The sequence below is a fragment of the Natator depressus genome, chromosome 3 (genome assembly GCF_965152275.1).
Source record: "Natator depressus isolate rNatDep1 chromosome 3, rNatDep2.hap1, whole genome shotgun sequence".
Classification (NCBI taxonomy): Eukaryota; Metazoa; Chordata; order Testudines; family Cheloniidae; genus Natator; species Natator depressus.
In genome coordinates this window covers 60,626,635-60,641,818 of record NC_134236.1, presented here as the reverse complement: position 1 = coordinate 60,641,818, position 15,184 = coordinate 60,626,635, and the positions used below count along the sequence as shown (strand labels likewise).

Sequence of the window (15,184 nt, the reverse complement as noted above, 5' to 3'; positions counted from 1 at the left end):
TTGGCATTGTCTCATTATAATCACTTGAGGTGAGCCTTATGAGGAAGCTCTTGCAAAGCTGTAGGAAATGAGAGAATGATGGTGCTGTAAACTTTCCTATGGTGGTTGGGGGAGGTGGACAGAGAGGAAGAGGGGGCAATGCGGAGAGAAACCCTGCTTCTATTTTTTGTAGGTGTCAGTTCTTAACTTAGTCCATTGTGCTTAGCTAGTGTATAGCTCTCAACTAATTGATATGATGTATGTAGCAATACAATACCCAGTGGGGTGAATAAAGAACAGAGTTTCAGAGTAACAGCCGTGTTAGTCTGTATTCGCAAAAAGAAAAGGAGTACTTGTGGCACCTTAGAGACTAACCAATTTGTTTGAGCATAAGCTTTCGTGAGCTACAGCTCACTTCATCGGATGCATGCTGTGGAAAGTGTAGAAGATCTTTTTATACACACAAAGCATGAAAAAATGGGTGTTTACCACTACAAAAGGTTTTCTCTGCCCCCACCCCACTCTCCTGCTGGTAATAGCTTATCTAAAGTGATCACTGTCCTTACAATGTGTATGATAATCAAGTTGGGCCATTTCCAGCACAAATCCAGAGAGAAAACCTTTTGTAGTGGTAAACACCCATTTTTTCATGCTTTGTGTGTATAAAAAAATCTTCTACATTTTCCACAGTATGCATCCGATGAAGTGAGCTGTAGCTCACGAAAGCTTATGCTCAAATAAATTGGTTAGTCTCTAAGGTGCCACAAGTACTCCTTTTCTTTTTAAAGAACAGAGTGAGAGATTTAATTCTGAAGTTCCTGGCTCTTGTCTGTTTTATGACGGATTTGCCATGGTTTTAACTTTTTCTTAACTGTATAAAATGGCGGGGGGGGGGGGGGGGACGACACACAAAACTCTGCAGAACCACCAGTTATACAGGGAGGATATTTCTATAAGGTCAAGCATGTAATTTTTAGGAGTCCTGCCTGAGCTGTGAAATTCCAAGATGGTGGCTGTAATTTCATGTCTGGGCCATTTAGGACATAGGGGTTTGTTTTTTTTAATTGACATCCCCTCTGGTCTGTCTAACTATTTTTATTTTCCAAAAATCTATATAAGTGCCTCCAGCAGGCTCAATTTGAATGAAATTACAGACACCATCTTGGAAGTGCTGATGTGGTTGGCTAACTCATGCAAGTCGCAAAAATCCATGATTAACAGTCCTGTAATTTCCTCATCAGTGTGTTCCACACACCTTCTGTGCCATTCTTATAGGCCTGGGACCCAATTCTCTATTGCATTATGACTGTTCTTGCCCCCTCTGTACCACTTTGCCACTCACATATTAAAAAATGTTACAAGAGATAATGTGCAAGTGACATAGCCATTCTCAGATAGTAATAAAATACACTCAAGAGGATTTGTGTTATAACCTGCTTAAGAATATGCTAACCTTTCAAAAAGTCCAAATCACTGCTGTTTATTTAAACTAACCAACCATCCTCATTGTGAACACTTTGACTAGTATACTTGTAGTCATGTCTGCCTGTTCTGCAGTGAGCCACCATTATGGGCGTAAATAGCCTGGCAGTTGCATATGTTTATTCCTCCATTAAAATTTAGTTCTGGGTACCTATAATGTTCCACTAGTGTGTACTTCTGGGAATAGAACAGCTTAGCTTCACTCTGCAAGTCCTAATGAGGTAGCAGTTATAGGTGTCCTGCATTAACTTCATAAAAGTTTAGAGAGCCAAATTCTGGCTGATGCTGTATATTTGCATAAAGCAGAAAAAAATGCAGTCACCTGCAAACGTGCGGGGCAGAAGGGAACCAACTGGACACTGCATCCTGCAAAATGATACCAAGGGACAGCACTGTAGGTTCTCTACAACTGACACTGTTAAGGCAGAAGCAGCTTTAGCCATTTTCCCAACCACCAAAAAAATGTTTAAGATGCCCCCCATAAGCAGCTGAACCCCGGAAAACACCACAGCTGGCCAATCAGCAAAGGGGAGGAGAGAGAGAGAGAGAGAGAGAGAGAGAGACATACAAGCAGCACAGGGGTACAGCACACCTTGGAAGTTGGCACCTAAGGCAACCACACTTGCCCACCCCTAGAACCAGCACTGGCTGAGGCTGTTTGAAGCCCAGTCTGTATGTTTATTCAGTCACATTGGCCAGACAGTGGGGACCTGCATACAGCTAATTTTCCCTTCACTTAGCAGGGAAAACGTGTTTGGAGTTGTGTGTTGAGCTGGTGTCCGCTGTGATCTGAGCGACGTGTTAGTGTGCCTCTTTGGGGACGGTGTGGGGCAGAGTCAAAATACTTTAAAATGATTTTTGAGTGTTTTAGACATGAAACTAGTAACTCTAGAGTGCCAGAATCTTCAGTTAATAATTTACGTGTCGTTAAAACTCAAGAAATGCCTGACATTCCAGCTACTTCATTTAATAGCTGTATGTTTACACACCGGGGAATGCTTTCAGGGAGTGCAGGATGTTTGTCATTTTGGCTCCAGGGTATGTTGACATATTTTCCAACTCCGATTGACTGTATTTGCATGTTGTGCCATACAATGTTCCATGGTTCTTACTTGTTTTGACATAAAAATGTGAGTTCCTTTAAATGTTGTTGTAAACACTGCTTTTGATTGTTGAAAATGGCTTGCTTCCCATCGGTCTGTCAGCATTCAAATGTCCCAATTGTGATTTCATTTATTTTATTTTGTGTATGTATGCATGTGGTTTTGTACTGTTCTTGGAACATTAAGTAATGGAGAGCGCTGATTGACTGGTAAGGATGGTGGTAGTTTGCCTCCTTTTTGGAATGCTCCATACGTATAAACAGGACCCTGTGTGCTCCATGGCAACTTGAAACTAAACTCTATGGCAGGGGTCTTAGATTCTACTGCAGTCTGGTGCAGCAGGGAGGAGATTCTGTGGCAGATTCATTTGATTATTTTAAACTAAGGTTTGTAATGTGCAACTAAATGCTACAATCAACAAAGTGACCCCAACACTGTTTATTTTGTTGACTCAATTTCATCTATGTTGTTTCCACATTTGCTGTTTTCAGTGTGCTGCTGACTTGGTCTTCACACTGCAAAATTACTATGTAGAAATTGTCAGGGAACCTGGAAGTATTTTAGCCTCTAGGTGGAGGATAGCTGGGACTTCTGGAACTCGAGGAGGTGTTCTGGGAGTTTTGGGATTAGGACCATAACTAATTTTTTTTTCTGTTTAAAATGATCAGTGGTGAAGCAGTTAATATTGTTAATTAAGCTTCAAATTTAACAGCCCACTGAGATAAATAGGGCAATGGATGTGCAATGCTGCATCAGTTTACCACTTGCATTATGTTTTGTTCTCAACCATGAAGGAAGGCTATGCACGTTTTCTCTACATGATGGTTAGATTCTGGCCTATAGTTCTATGGCAAAAAATGGCTTCCAAATTCTTTTGCTGCAGAATGCATTGGCCTGTCAGATGAACAAGAAATAGTAAAGACCTATTAGGTTTCTAGTCCATCTCTTCCTGTAGAGGTGCTGGTCTTGTCTACATTAATGTAGGTGAGAGAGTAGAGACTTTCTCTCCTTTTCCTCTCTTTTCTCAAAAATAAAAGAGTAGGCCAATTCCCTGGATCTGAATGGCTCCAAACTTTAGAAAAGTATGGATCCAGAGCTTTGTACCTGATCCCCATCTCTAATGAGCCAACCCAAAATACTGGATCTGAACACCAGAAAACTAAGGTCTGGATCTGACCTCTGCATTTTGGGTCCGTCTCTAGAATGCTATTCACCATTGTGCAGTAATTGTTCTGGTACGAAGTGTCTTCTTCACCTTTTCGTTTTGCTTCATGCCACTAATATTTAAATATGCTGCAAAGAACACAACCATCCTTATACCAGAGGAGATGCCCTGATTCAAAAGTTGAATACTAATTAAATAATTTAGGTGCCCAAAGTGACCTGGTTGCCCTAGACAGTGATTTTCTGCCACTGTTGAGAGTAGCCGAGGCACTCAAACTGGGACCCTCCCAAGAAAAGTGAAAGGGAGCTGCGTGGCAGGGCATTCCTTGTGAGGGGTACTCCATTTTGGAACTTGCTCCCCACCACTAGTACACAAGAGCCTAGATTTGTTAACCTTCTGGGCATGCTTGCAAAGTCCATCTTTTCTCTCTCTTTGTTAAGGAGGGCCTGGGTTGGGGTGGATATATTTCATTCGTGGTGCCCAGTGCACTGGATAGGTGCTTCAAGGCATATTTTAAAAATTTGAAGAAACAAATAAGGAACTGTACAGATTTAGGATCTGTTAAAGAAAAAATCCTAAAAATCTTGCTTACAATTATATCCTTTTTCTTTCCTTTCTCTCTCTTGCAGACAGGACAGGATGGGTCATCACAGAGACCTACACCCACCCGTATTCCTGTGTCAAAAGGTATGAAAGCAGGAAAGCCAGTAGTGGCAGCCCCAGGAGCAGGAAATGTGACAAAATTCGAGCCTCGTGCCGAGACTCAGTCTATGAAAATAGAACTGAAGAAATCTTCAGCCAGCAGCTCTGCCTCCCTGGGCGGGGGGAAGGGCTGAGGGCAGTGGCTAAGGGGGTATGTTGTGCAGGTTTTACTGCTACCATGGAAATCAACCCCCGGTCTGTTAGTTGCTGGTGTTTGCATTTACTAATTAAGTCCTGAAACTGTCACTTAACATAACAAACTAATAGGTGTGTGTGTCTTGACTTTAATTTAACAATATAATTTTGTTTCTATGCTGGGCTAAAAAGCTATTTGGAGGCTGATAATGTTTGCAGACAATGAAATCAGACTGAGCAGCATCACTTATACATTGATCTAATTCGGGGTTATTGAATGTATTGATAGGGTGGGCCACTTCTTAAGAAATTGTCTCATGGGACCACCTTCCATCTCATTCACAATCAAATAGACCACTTTCCCTCCTTTTTCATGATCACTTAACATTCCTGAGACAACTAAAGCATTGCTTGCCTAGAGAAGTAATGCTAGAAAAGCTATGTATTTTTAGGTTTCTTTTAAAGAAGTCTCATAGCTAGAAAAACAAAGAGGAAGAGCCAGGACCATGTGACCAGCCATCTCTCTATGGATCAGCAGCGATTCACAGACTACACTTTGGAAAGCTCTGATCTAATTGATTTTTTGTTACAGCCACCATTTGGGCCTGATCCAAAACCCATGGAAGTCAATGGAATTACTTTCTTTGGGCTTGTCTATACTTTCGGCTAGATCGGCACTGCTGTGAGCAATGCAGCGGTGTCGATTTAGAGGGTCTGGAGAAGACTTGCTAAGTCAATGGCAGAGTGCTCTCCCACTGACTCCTGTACTCCAGCTCCTCGAGAAGAGTAAGGTAAGTCAGCAGGAGAGCGTCTCCCATCAACACAGCGTGGTGTAGATACCGCGATAAGTGGGTCTAGCTATGTCAATTTCAGTTATGTTATTCACGTAACTAAGTAGTGTAACTATGGCCTGGTCTACACTGGCGGGGGCGGAGGGGAGATCGATCTAAGTTACGCAACTTCAGCTACGTGAATAATGTAGCTGAAGTCAACGTACTTAGACCTACTCACCGCAGTATCTTCACTGCGGTGAGTTGACTGCTGCCGCTCCCCTGTCAACTCTGCATGCGCCTCTTGCAGCGGTGGAGTACAGGAGTCGACGGGAGAGCACTCGGGGATTGATTTATCGCATCTAGACTAGACGCGATAAATCAACCCCCGCTGGATCGATCACTGCCCTCCGATCCAGCAGGTAGTATAGACATACCCTTAGATAGATTTACCGTGGTAGTGTAGACAAGGCCATTGACTTCAGTTTACTTTGGATCAGGCCCATAATTAGAAAGTGTGCTGTAATATGACTTCAGCTATCTAGAGTTCTTCTGTCTTAGAACAGTCCTTAATACAGACAGTTAATGGTGCAAAGTAATTGATGGAGAACTCTGCTCAGATAGAGAGGGTAGGGGACAGAAGGCTTTGCACCCAACTTACCCTGAATTCCAGCGTGTTCCCTGAAGTTTGGTACGTGTCTATCTCAAATACAGACCCAGTTTACAGTGCTATGGCATACCAGTTTGTGTTCTGTTTTGTTCTGGTTATACTGAAGTATTTGCATTTTTTCCGTTTGTGTTTTTTTTAGCATGTTTTAAGGAAATATTTCAGCATGGAAATGGGTGTGGATGCAAATGATTGATGTCATTATTTTGTTTGTTAGCACCATAATTGTCAAGGGAATTTCCCCAGAAAACTCAATTTCCACACAAGTAAGATACAATAAAGGAACTCTGGGTTGAAGTAACTCGGCCAGGGGTGCATTTTAAAAATATATAATGATTCAACCATTTGAATGAGCTATTAAGAGTCCCACAACTATGGGTTCCCTAGCTGGAGGAGAGAAGAGAAAGGAAGATGACTGATGCAGCATGAAGAATACAAGTGTAACTCAAAATGAATGGGAGGGAGAATGCGAAGTGAAGAAGTTAAGTGGCTGAAGGAAGCAAATTCAGTTAATAGGATGTACAGGGTCAATGCAATGAACCAAGGGATTGGGGGATTAGTACTCCTTTTCTTTTTGCGAATACAGACTAACACGGCTGCTACTCTGAAACCATCACAAAAATATTGATTCTGATTTTCACAAGTCCTCAAGCATCTTCCATTAACATGCATCTCCAATTAACTTTGGAAATGTAGGTGTTAGGACATCTGAAAAACAGACTCATGACTTTATATATATAATTTCTCTAATAGCAGAACCAAACTTGGAGCTGCTTCTTGGGAATTTGTGACCAGAAGTGCATCAACTCCTTCCAGCTAATTGTTATGCCCAATAAATGCCCCATACCTCAATTTGTCAATTAATCATTAGTGAGTTCTTATTATTATTTCTAATGTATCAGAGCTTTTTCAGCAGACATTCTAAACATAATAACATGAAGCTAAAAGTTCATTATCACACTAAATGCGGAGCTAAACCAAAGCTTCCACTCAGTTAAAAACAGTAATTTTAAATGCTGCAAAGTAGATGAGCCTCCTGGTAATGTGGCATGATACAGTAATGAACTATAGATGGCTTAAACCTTCTTTTTCATAGCTTTTAAAAAGAAACTAGGTCTTCTTAACTTAAGTGATTATATATATGGGACAATAGTCTAAATGTGCCTGTGTTTGAAAGCAGCATCTGTTTTGGATGGGATTTGAGAGACTACTTTATCTGAAGAAGAAACCATCAGATGGAACTGGATATCCAGTGCCACCACAGCACACCTAGAATTGGAGAGGCAAACTAGAACTACCACTTGTGGAGTTATCAGGGTATGTGAGAAGGAATGCAGCAACACCAGACGAAACAGAATTGACAAGTCAGACTAGTATTTTGAGGATTGAGTAGCAGATCCCACTGCCAGGACCAGACCAGAGAAAAATCTCTGATTCACAGCCAACCTAGCAAAAGGTCAAGGAATCAGAATCAGTCAAAAGGGTGTTTTTGAAACTAATCTGGAAAAAAACTCCACAAACAAACAAAAAATAACAACTTGTGACTATTGGTAGGAAAAGACCCTGAAAACATACTAATCTTGTTTAAATATTAGCAAGAAGAGGGTAGGTCACAATTTACAAAGGTTCTCAAAAGGAAAGAAAGATAAAGTGTAAGGGTTGATGTAAGCCAAAGGGTAATGTAAATTATTTACTAAATATTGACATGTAAGAGTTTATTGGAGGTTCATGGAAATGAAATATTTTGTATAAACTGGAGAAAACTGTATGCCTCTAAGTACTTATGAATATCTGTTTTAAGTTTAGTGTATGTCTTTGGTTAAAAAATTAGGTGAGTTCAGCATTTTGTAATATGTTTTCATTTACCTGAAGTTTGCTACTCTAAGTAGAGAATGGGCAAGGAGGGAATTGCAAAAAAAAAAAAACCTTGTAGCACAAAAGTCTTAAAAAGTTGAATCTTAGCTATCTTGATCATACAGTTCAGAGTGCCTTTTCCTCTGAAGGTAGCAATCTAGTTACTGACTACAATAAGATAAGTCACTCAGCACCTTAAAAACTTTGTCTAGTGAAAGAAGCATGACTGTTACAATAACTCTGTCTGTGAGAAAAGTCACAGAACAATGAGTCAGATTACATCACAAAAGTGTTTCAGCATCTATGTGTGGAGTTAAGGACAGAGTAACCTCCCTAACTGAATTTCCCTGTATTTGATTTTAAATCTGATCCTTAACACAAGTTTTCTACTGGATTATATAGGGCCAGATGCTGTCACCCTTACTCATGCTAAGTACAGCTTGCTCATGTGAATTGTCTCATGGCCATAAACAGAAATACTGATCTAAGTGCTGCTCAGTGTGAGAAAGGTTGCAGAACTTGGTTCATAATGACATGCAAGCTCTAGTCTAAAGGGTTTCTTTCAGATCTTAAAATATACTAAGCAACCAGTATCTTGACTTCTTATGGCCACCTTGATCTTTAGTTGTTTACTCTTTTCGTTTTGTGATCACAGTCCTTCACTGTTATTAGAAAAGCAAATAACATTTTGTGACTTTTATAAATATGACCATACAGAATGTACATGAGAATATTTAAACTTTAAACCACTTACTTGGGGATTAATATCATGTGCATAATCTCTAAAACAGCATTGGTCTGCAAAGATTCATGCCAATTATAGACTAAATACCAGATTATTACCTAAAACATATTAAACGTGTTTTCAGATCCTCTCAAGGTTAACACTAATGTTCGGTGACTGGCCAGAATTTCAAGAGCACATCTTTAAAGAGGGAAGGCTACCGTCCTACCATGTTTCATGTTTTCAACACAGGCTACAATAATAAGGATGGTTTTCAGACCAATTATATGTTCCTATCGCATATCAGTTGCTGACATCACTAAGTCAGTTTGAAACCTGTAGTGTGCTGGCAGTAATTTCGATGAGCTCATCTTTTAAACTTGTTCTCATTTAGGGGAATGTTTTTCTCTTCCATCTGTGTGAGTAATTCTCATTCCCTTCAACTGAGCTCTCCCAGACAGAACTCTTTCTAACATTTGTCATTATAGATGTTGACTTCACTTTGAAACTATCTTACTACTTGGTCTCTGCTCTTCTTTGGCTTTTTGGAAAGGGTTAACTACTTTCAAATTGGGAGCTATCAGCTGCAGGAACAAAACCATGTAGGACCATGTGTGGGTTTATTTTATTTTATTTTTTGGCTTCTTGCAAGATAGAAGTATGAGCAACTCCCCATATTAAAAACTCTTCTGAACATGATTTTAAAAGTTCAGAAATAGTTATATTGGTACATGATGTTCCACTTTTGTCACTGGGACTTACATTGTCTCCAGTACATCTTTTTGTATAATTTGGTTTTATCCATTCATGTAAATTGTAAAAAGAAATTTAATTTACATTTCAAATGTTAAAATGTCAGGTGATTTGCTTTTATTATCAGAATTGGTGAGACTTTATGCAAATTGTTCGCTATGGGCCAGATTCTAAACTCATTTACAACAGTGTAAATGCAAATAACTACAACGACCTCTGATTTATACCAATATAATTTAAATCTGAATTTGCTCCTATCCATACAGATGTCTTCATTTAATTTTTTCATTAGAGTAAATTAATTAAGTTTTGTTTCTTTAAGTAAATGTATAGCTCATGGAAGCTGTAAAATTTATAGTCCCAGAAGCACTCTCTCTAGCCATTGCCAGATTATTCCTACTCACTGTGCCAGAATATATCGGGGTGGTCAAACCATGGCTCGCGAGCTGCATGCGGCTCTTTTACAATTAAAGTGTGGCTCGTGGAGCCCCTCCAGGCTCTCCCTTCTCCACCTACCAGATGGGCATGGGGGGAGCTTGGGACCTCTACCTTGCAGCAGGGTGATGGGGTAGGGGCTTCTGTCCAGTGAGGAGGGGGATCTTGGGACTTCAGCCCCGTGGAGTGCACCTACTGGGACTCAGGGCTCAGCAGGAGCGGGCTGAAGCCCCAAGGCCTGGCAGATACTCAGGGCTCAGCAGGTGTACCCCGGCTCCCCAATTTCTGAAGATTGTTGTATGCGGCTCAGAGTGTCAGTAAGTTTGGCCATCCCTGGACTATACCCTATGAAAATTTTAGACAAACACCTCTTTGGACATCTATTTTAATAGCAAGAATACATACATTACTACAAAGTCAAATGTTAGAAGGGGTGAGGTGTAAGAGAAATTAGTGAACACATGAATAATGGAAGCATACACAATGTATGAATTCTTAATCCTCTCTAGTCTCTGACCTCCTCCTGCATACTTGTTATGTTTGGTCTATAAGAGGAAGACTTTGATTTTGAAACCTTACTATAGTTACGCTGTTCAGTTATTAATTGGACCTGTACAAGTAAGAAGACATTTTCTGCCTACCAAATTTTTGTTTTTAAATTGTAAATTTTTGTCTTCAAACTCTGTGTATAGATATATAATGTATATACTGGATATTAAGAACCATTTTCTTAAAATAAGCTCATGTGACTCCCACTGAAATTAATAGATGTATTTGGAAATGAGTAAAATTTGATGTTAAGCAAATACAGCTTTTACCTTGCTTCATATTCTCTAAGAACCTGAAGTTATAAAACTGCATTGGTGGTGAAGGTTAACTTTTAATACAGTTTATGATTCTTGTATGTTCATTATTCAAATGTGGGAGGAAATATGGACATGTATGGATGGAAAAACCTTATGTAAATGGTAAATTAAATGTAGAGGAATACAGTTGATTGGGAAATTCCATTGTTTCACTTATGTTCCCACATTCTCCTAATTGTTGTCTTAGCCTTGTTTTATCCATATGAGTAAAATAATGAAAACATGCCATCTAGTGGTAAGGTTCTGGCATAAAGAGTAAATGAAATATTTGAACATTTTTTCTGTTTTAAAATTACAATATTGTACAATCCCACAATCAAACATTCTACAAACACATTTTTTTTAAAAGGTGAAGCATAGGCACATGTTAATAAAAGTGGTAAGGATACACTGAATTTATATTTTGCGTATCTTGTAAATGGCTTTTGAAAACGAGGCGGGGAAGACAATCACATAGTTATATAAGAAGTTTCAACTATAGAAATAAATGCTTTTGGAAGGCACATCATACTACATTTCAAATGTCTGATTGCAATTTTATCATTTAAAGACCCCAAAAATTGTTTCTTTAAAGCTGTACTGCATATTGAAATTTACATTTATGGTTAAACTCCAATTTAGTAAATATCATCTTGTGCGCAATGGAAACACATTACTTTAGACCATAGGACAGTTAATTATTTAATATTTGTTGTGGTACTACCAAAAGACTGATCAGGATCAAGGACCTCTTATGTTAGCACAGTACAAATGTAAGCTCTGATCTTGCAAAGTCTACACATAGCTTTATCCATTATGTGTGAAATCCTGGCTCTGTTGAAGTCAATGGGAAAAGTACCATTGACTTCAATAGGGCCAGGATTTCCCTATGTGAGTGGTCCCATTTAAGTCATTTAGACTACTTGCATCCTTGAAATTGAGCATGCAAGCAAGTCTTTAAACATGTGAGTAGTTCAGTGACTTCAATGGGACTACGGAGTATGTAAAGTAATTTTGCATGTAAATCTTTACATGAACTGTACTTAAGAGGACAATCAACCTATGAAGAAGAGGGGAGAGACAGTCAATATGCACATTTTATAGACATATTTTAGTTGAATTACTTTTTGTGTATAATGACAGAGAGATTGAACTTTGAACTTGGAGTCTCAGACTTCGGAGTTCTAATGTTGGCTCTAGCCCAGACTCCCTCTGTAGCACTGGCCAGGACATTTCTTCTCAATCGCAGTCTCCCATCTTTATATGGGAATAATAGCTATCTCCAAGGAGTGTTGTGATGTTTAATTAAAATCATTAGGAGTCTCTGAAGATAAAAAAAGCACGATATAAATGCTAAGTTCTATTAACTTTATTAAAAATTACCTGTATTTCCAATTATATAATAGCAAATGTTTTGCTCTTCTCTCTTAGAAAGTGTCATCATTCATCAGTTACGCATGAACTCTAGATGAGATACCATACTCAATGTATTCTATATGTGTGCACTTCCTCTCCACACCAGTTGGATGGATCACTGTTGAAGCCCTCTACCACTATCACCATGGTCTCCTGCGCTACTGATCACTGACCGAAGTTTTTTACTGCTTCCATTGGATTATTATGATTATTTGTAGAGTTTTTAAAAATAATGGCCTTGTTGATATTTTGAAAATATGTAGAGAAAGAGAAAAGCAGTTATGGTGCCCACTGAATGTTACTCTTATTTTGCAAAGCCTAAGGCACCTGCTTGATTTTGTTTGGTGGTGTTTGCCATATAATTTATTTTTATAAAACACTTTAATGTAACTTTCCCCAAACCTTCCAAATGCTACTGTCCATGGCATGTTAATTTGTAGAATACACTGTCAAAATTCTTAGTGTTGATTGATATTTTTGTATTAAAGACAGGAAAGAACGTTTAAATTTTAATCTGAACAGTGCTTTCTTTATTTTTAACAGAAGTATGCAACACATTTTCCTGCCACCATATGACTATGAGACTAAATGCTCAAAGGACTGCCATAAAGGGTATACTGGTATAGAATTTTTCTTGCACTGTGGAGAGATTCAGCATAAAACTGAGTACTAACAAACCAAAGCCCTGAAGTACTACCTGATTTTAAAGATTATTTTTAAACATTGTAAACCAGTTTTCACTAAGCTGTGATTATTATTATTATTATTTTACAATGTGTTTTTACTTCTGCCTGTACTGAAAAAAGTCAATTTTCTTCACACTGTAACAAATAAATTTTCACAAGAATACAAATGTAACAAAGTGTTTGGATTATGCCACAAATGTCATAAGGCTGACAGTGTTGAAGTTAATCTTGTTTGTTTTATTTTCTAGTAAGTACTACTGATAAAAAAGGAATTGTATGGTTTTTGTAGTTGCCATCTTTAGGCTGCTATTTCATTACAATATCACAGTGCACACTATATGCATCCAGATATTGTCAGTGCTATAAAGAAAGATCTATCATCTGGCAAATTTAATGATGCCACTCCCCTGTTTCTAACTTTGAGTTTTCACTATGCTATCAAATATCACATCTATGTAAGTATAAGGAAACTGTATTGTAAAGATGGCCAAATGATCATATAACAAGACCCCATGTATGCCACTGCAAGGTGCACTTAAATTTTAGAGCAGTGGCCCTTCGATGATTGATGCTGCATTCTGAAGAAGCATAATGAGAATTCTGTGGCAGCTACATTTGAATTAAAAATGGATTTTTAAATGAATTATATATGAAATTGAATAGAACCTGTATGGTATCCCTCATGCTATTTATTTTTTATAATAAATTCATTTTATTTTAAATTTTCCCCACATTTTCAGTTTCCAATTTGCTGCAGACTTTTGTATTATTAGTGTATAACGGTACTGTAAAGCTGCCAGGGAAAACTGGAAGATTTGGCAACTGAATGCAGGACTATTGGGGCATTTGGGGAGGTGACTTGAGATTGTTGGATAAGCATATTAATGAGTCCTTTTTGCTGAAATGATCAAAAGTGAAATAGTTAACAATTACGACATTTTAAATTTGTCATAAGTAGATGTTAACATCTCACTGAGATTTTAAGAAGCAGATAACCCATCAGGCTGTCTGCAGACTTGAGACGTTAACATTACATTTGGTTTATAGTCATTCAGATCATCTTTGCAAGGTTATTTCACAACAATTGAAACTGGAATTTTTTTTTTTTTAAAGGCAAAACTTTATTCTGGAGTACAATTCTGCAGCAAGGCTGGGGCGGGGGGAATTCTGCAGCAAATTCGACAGCTGCAGAATAGCAGGAGCATGCTTTTCCCTTGTATATCTTATTGACAGCATTTTAAAAATCAGTTTTGTGTGACAGCTTGGGTCCAAGTTTCCTGAAATCCTAATATTCTTTTGTTTTGTATAAAATTTGTATATAGAATTCACTTTCACTGGGTATAAAGTGCTGATATAGTAATCAATATGGGAAAGTTATAATGACATCCAGAATTTACATAGCATATTTCAATTTCCTTACACAGACTGAGGAATATTGACTTCCTGTGTAAAACAGGAGTAAGACTGGTGAATCAGACCCACTTATGTGCCATTGAGGTCTATGAAGTTACAACAGCACAAAATGGGAATTTACATAATGATGAACCAAGCCCACTGCCTTAAAAAACATTACCTGTGAATGAATAATCATCTGGGATAAGAACTGGTTTGACTTAATCTATAATGAACCTGACAGCTATGTGAAATGTAACGCAACACTACTGAAATCGTTTCTCTGGGTTTAAAAATAGCATTAATGTCTCAGTAACAGTAGAATGAGTTTTTCTTTCTGCTCCATCTGGATTAACAAAAAATCTAGTTATGGTATGTGTGAAGAAACATTTTCCTTTTGTTTTTAGGAACACTCGTCCCCCAATCCAACCACTCCATAATCACACTTTTAAAAGTTTAAAAAGTTAAGCTGGTGTTTAACAGAAATGCAGTTATAGTTTATTTTATCCTAATCCATTTTTAAAAGTATTTTGGATGAACTGTCTTACTTATCTAAGAGGGAGACTGAGAGCACTGGCCAAAATAAAACACCATATAGATAGGTACTACTTATGCTTTTCTATATGGAGTGGAATTATAAAGTTTGATTGAACTGGCACGTTGCAAGCAGCTCTAAAACAACAAATACCTTCTGGTTGAAAATCACACCTGTGCAGAGAGTCTTCATATGGAGGGTAACTTTAATTTTCTGTGAATTAGTATTAGTGACTTCAAATGCAACCTAATTCAGATTTGAATCCTGACTTCAAAATATGAAAAATTAGTCTGTTTTGGGGTACATTGAAAGAAGTCTATTAAAATATACTAAAAAAATGATTTTTCTATACATGCACTTTTTAAAGGAAATAATCATGATGTTTTCAGATGAAGCCATGTACATGCCACACTGAATCCATAAATAGCAACAATATTAAAATACGAAAAATTGGTGAAGAACATGATCTTCTTTAGAAGCCCCTATAGTCAGTCAGATCCTTTAAATAATTGTTAACATGGCTGTATGTGAGGAAATATAA

At 38.0% G+C, this 15,184-nt stretch overlaps 1 protein-coding gene across 6 annotated transcripts in view; it reads left to right on the top strand.

Annotated features, from left to right (window-relative positions):
* FILIP1 (filamin A interacting protein 1) overlaps positions 1-13,254 on the top strand; it is a 167,176-nt gene extending 153,922 nt beyond the window's left edge. For 4 of the 6 annotated variants that reach the window (XM_074947995.1, XM_074948000.1, XM_074947999.1 and 1 more), the window contains one exon: positions 4,359-4,580. In XM_074947995.1, coding sequence (XP_074804096.1) covers positions 4,359-4,565 — 207 coding nt within the window. In that variant the 3' untranslated portion in view covers positions 4,566-4,580. Of the gene's footprint in view, positions 1-4,358; positions 4,581-7,183; positions 7,437-12,045 lie in introns of those variants that run through there. The other 2 variants (XM_074947996.1, XM_074947997.1) reach the window with 2 other exon arrangements.
* Positions 13,255-15,184: the final 1,930 nt, after the last annotated feature.